Consider the following 4,476-nt stretch of genomic DNA (forward strand, 5'->3'; position numbering starts at 1 on the left):
ATGGCCTCCCAAGTATGTCAGAACTACCACAAGGACTGTGAGGATGCAGTTAACAAGCAGATCAACCTGGAGCTCTATTCCTCCTATGTTTACCTCTCCATGGTGAGGCTTGGCTACTGATAGAATAAAGTCAGCCTTAAACTCAATTGAGTAGTTAGAATGCCTCTCAATATGAGTCAGCTCATTTAATGCATTTCAGTAGCTTTCCCTAAATGTGGTATGGTGAATATTTTAAAAATAAGTTTATTGTTACTTGAAAATAGCTGCCCCCTTTCCTGACTTTCAAATCTTAAAAATAATGCTCATCCTATGGAGCTTTCTAATTAAGGCAAATGTGATGTTGTAAATAGTCATGAGTATTGTTAACACTTGGCTTTATCCAATCAAATCCTTTGGATTGGAAGATCCAATATCTTTCAATTGAATGTAACTTTTATCTGAAATGCTGCCAGACCAATTAATTTTAATATTGGTTTCTAGTATCCCTAGTTTGTAATTTAACTGGGTGACTTGTTAAACTCTAGCAGCTAGTGGAAAACCTTTCACTGTCTTAATCTTAAACATAATTGTTACCCTGAAGTCTGACAATAATCCTAATTTTGTTTTTGAAATGTTAAGTGGCTTTTTTCTATATATTTATTTCTCCTCATGCTTTCAATGGACCAGCATTTGAGCAGGCTTGGGAAAAGAATGGATCATGGAAATTTCTGTTCTGACTCTCTCCTTGTCTATTCTCCTACTTGCAGTTCTGTTACTTTGACCGGGATGATGTTGCCCTGCGTCACTTTGCTGAGTTCTTCAAGGAGCAGTCCCATGAGGAACAGGAACACGCTGAGAAACTGATGGAATTCCAGAATAAACGTGGAGGCCGAGTCCTCCTGCAGGATGTCAAGGTTGGATTTAATTTCACATCTAACTAGCTTCAATGAGACTTGTGGCACTAAATGTTTGAAACAAATGATCGTTAGCTCAATGTTGTAACTACTATGACATGCTAGTTCATTGAAGCATCTGTTTTCCCTTCCTCCAGAAGCCAGAGCAGGATGAGTGGGGCAATGGTCTGGAGGCAATGCAGAGAGCTCTGCAGATGGAGAAGGATGTGAACCAGAGTCTGCTGGATCTGCACAAACTCTCCTCTGGCCACACTGACCCTCATGTGAGTTCCTTATGCTATGATTGTTGACTTGTTTTTTTTGTTTATTTGCTATTGTAAAAGATCTCCGGTAGAGTCTGCACAGATCCCTTCCTAACTCCTGATATGGTTGGCTCTGACAGGCCAATGCAACAGATTCTATGACCAATGTGGACAAATGTGGTGTTTTGTCATGCTCTGAAGCATTGACAAAAGAGCATTTGTTCCTTACAGGTAGTGCTGGTGTCTTTTCTACATGTTAACTAGCCATTCAAAACTAAAGCAAAACCCTCAGAATTGGTCTTTAAGACCCCTTTTCAAAAACAGTTAGAAGTTGCATGTGCAGTCCAATCAAATTGCAAGATTTCAAATTTCAACTCAAATTATTCTAAACTTCCTGACCTTGTTCAATTGAACATTTGTTTGGGCAGGTGCTATTCCAATGCTTAGCAGTGACTTGCTGTATTACTGGGCAAATTGCAAGACCCCACCCCCAGTAGTGACATTGAATATAAATGCTGTCTTTGGATACTGTGAAGCCTACTGCTAATTGATATTTCAGGGCTATGTTAGGGGACTGACCTCTCTAGTTCTGTGGCGTCACTTGATGATCTACCAAAGAATGGGATTCCTACTGTTGAGGAAGGTTTTGTTTTGCTTTTTTTTCCCAGCTGTGTGACTTCCTGGAGAGGCACTACTTGGATGAGCAAGTGAAGATGATCAAGAAGCTGGGAGATCACATCACCAACCTGAAGAGACTGGGAGCCCCTGAGAATGGCCTGGGAGAGTACCTGTTTGACAGGCTCACCCTAGGGAGTGACTGAACTGTTTAGTACTTGGCTTGTGTAGTTGAAATTGTCCTGTAATGACAGATTTGGCTTGATGTTAATGACAGCTCAACAGTAAATAAACTGATCAATAGACAAGATGGTGTTAAATGGGTGCCTTTCTTAAACACAAGACAAGTACACTGGGCTACTTCAGTTTTATCATGAGTTTGCTGCAAAATATTAATACCCAACTACCTCTTTGGCATTTTTCTATGTTGCAATTGTAGAATGTTATGTCACCCATATAAATTGTTCAGTGCATTTTTTTTGTTTGGACTAAAATTTCCACCTGAATGGTGAGCAGCTAGATCACTCCCTGCTCCAACCCCCAAAAATCTCCACAACTATCTGATGAAGGAGCAGCACTCAGAAAGCTAGTGCTTTCAAATCAACCTATTGGGCTGTTAACTAGTATCATGATTTTGAATAAAAATCCCCAAAAAACATTTGGGCTAATGCTGACTGGATTGGATCTGAGATCAAAACTTGGACTGTTGCCCTTGACCCTGAATATTTTTCCTGCATTAATATCAATTCCCCAAATATTCATGGTTAAGAATTGCTGAAGGAACAGTGCCTTGAATCTTTCAGCATCTCCTGCCCACAGATACAATAATTCTATCTTTTTTTGGGTACAATCTCTAAGATTGTTGCAGATGGAATTAGGAGTGGAATGCCTCTAGACAGGTCATTAATCCAAATATTCTACTGCCTTCTGGGCAAGTGAAATTCTGGAAATCTGATCTTGATGCAAATGAAATGCAACAGGTTTGTAGCACTGGGGGGGGGGGGGGGGGAGAGAGAGGAAGAGGAGCTCTGAAGAGCTGCAGCATCTTGGACATAATGTACACTAACTTCTTTCCCCCACAGATACTCCTAGAGCCAATAAATTCTCCTCCTGAATTATTTACTTTTCTCTTTACTTTCCTCATAGTTGGGGGGAAAAAGTGAAGAGCCACAGTTTCCAGATCATGTACTTATTAGCTGCTGTAATGATGATTAGTGATTGGGATAGCACCCAAATTATCACTGTCTTTTGGTTTAAGCACTTGATCAGGTTTACCTGAATCATTGGTGTATTCACACATGCACAACTGTGATGTGCCCCCACCCAAGGGGTCATGCTCTCAAAAGTTTTAAAAGTTGAAACTTTCAGTTACAAACAACAAAGGTTAAGCTTTAAGTAAACCATTCAGTATTTACTGATAAAACAAAAGCTACGTGCTTTCTTCTAGAAGAAAGAAAAGCAGCATTCAAGCTTAAATAGCATGAGAGAAAGTTTCCACAAGACTAAGTATTTCAAATGTTATGTTTACATCAAACTGCACTAATATCAATATCTTGGTTTTTATCAAAACCTTTTGAGTAGGGATTGCTTTCCCCCAACACAACTAACAGGCTATAAGTAACATTTTAAAGTGATAGCATCAAAAACGTTATCCTAAACTACTAAGTGTGAATTGGAGGGTCACAGACATCCTATCTGAATTTATATATTCTAAATAAAATAGAGCTCCACCTTTTACAGCTGGCTGTCATAGAGCCAGCTCACCAAGCAGTGAAAATTAAGACAACTGGGGACAAGGAGTTGCACAGATTCAACATCTCAATAGTCTTTTGAAGATCAGTGTGATCCCACTAAACTGTGGGACATGTGAAAAAAAATAACTCAATGGAGAAGTAAACTTTAAAATTCACAATCTGGATATCTTAACAGGCAACTGTCACACAAAACTGTCACAGAAGATTTGAATGGAACTGTTTTTGTAAGGTGTGTTCAGGAGGGTTTCCTAACTCAGTAGTTGACAGGCCGACGAGGGGAGAGGCCATTCTAGACTTGGTGCTTGGCAATGAGCCGGGGCAGGTATCAGATCTTGTGGTGGGAGAGCATTTTGGTGATAGTGACCACAACTGCCTCGCATTCTACATAGCTATGGAGAAGGAGAGGATTAGGCAAAATGGGAGGATATTTAATTGGGGAAGAGGAAACTATGATGCAATTAGACATGAGTTAGGAAGCATGGATTGGGAGCAATTGTTCCATGGTAAAGGCACTATAGACATGTGGAGACTGTTTAAGGAACAGTTGTTGCAAGTGATGAATAAATATGTCCCTCTGAGACAGGCAAGAAATGGTAAGATAAAGGAACCTTGGATGACGAGAGTGGTGGAGCTTCTCGTCAAAAGGAAAAAGGTAACTTACGTAAGGTAGAGGAAGGTAGGGTCAAGCTCAGCTCTACAGGATTAAAGGCAGGCAAGGAAGGAGCTTAAAAATGGTCTGAGGAGAGCCAGGAGGGGGCACGAGAAAGGCTTGGCAGAACGGATTAGGGAGAACACAAAGGCATTTTACACTTACGTGAGGAATAAGAGAATGGTCAAAGAAAGAGTAGGGCCGATCAGGGATAGCAGAGGGAATTTGTGTGTGGAGTCTGAGGAGGTAAGGGAAGTCCTAAATGAGTTTTTTGCTTCTGTCTTTACGAAAGAAATGAACTTTGTAGTGAATGAAACCTTTGA

General features: G+C 40.3%; 1 protein-coding gene across 1 annotated transcript; it reads left to right on the forward strand.

The window, feature by feature from the left end:
- On the forward strand, positions 1 to 1,956 carry LOC140489112 (ferritin heavy chain, oocyte isoform-like). The gene is made up of 4 exons (XM_072588347.1): positions 1 to 102; positions 747 to 893; positions 1,031 to 1,156; positions 1,804 to 1,956. Exons 1-4 carry the CDS (start codon positions 1 to 3, stop codon positions 1,954 to 1,956), a joined length of 528 nt encoding a protein of 175 aa, XP_072444448.1.
- Positions 1,957 to 4,476: the final 2,520 nt, after the last annotated feature.

Source organism: Chiloscyllium punctatum, chromosome 18 (genome assembly GCF_047496795.1).
Source record: "Chiloscyllium punctatum isolate Juve2018m chromosome 18, sChiPun1.3, whole genome shotgun sequence".
Taxonomy (NCBI): Eukaryota; Metazoa; Chordata; class Chondrichthyes; order Orectolobiformes; family Hemiscylliidae; genus Chiloscyllium; species Chiloscyllium punctatum.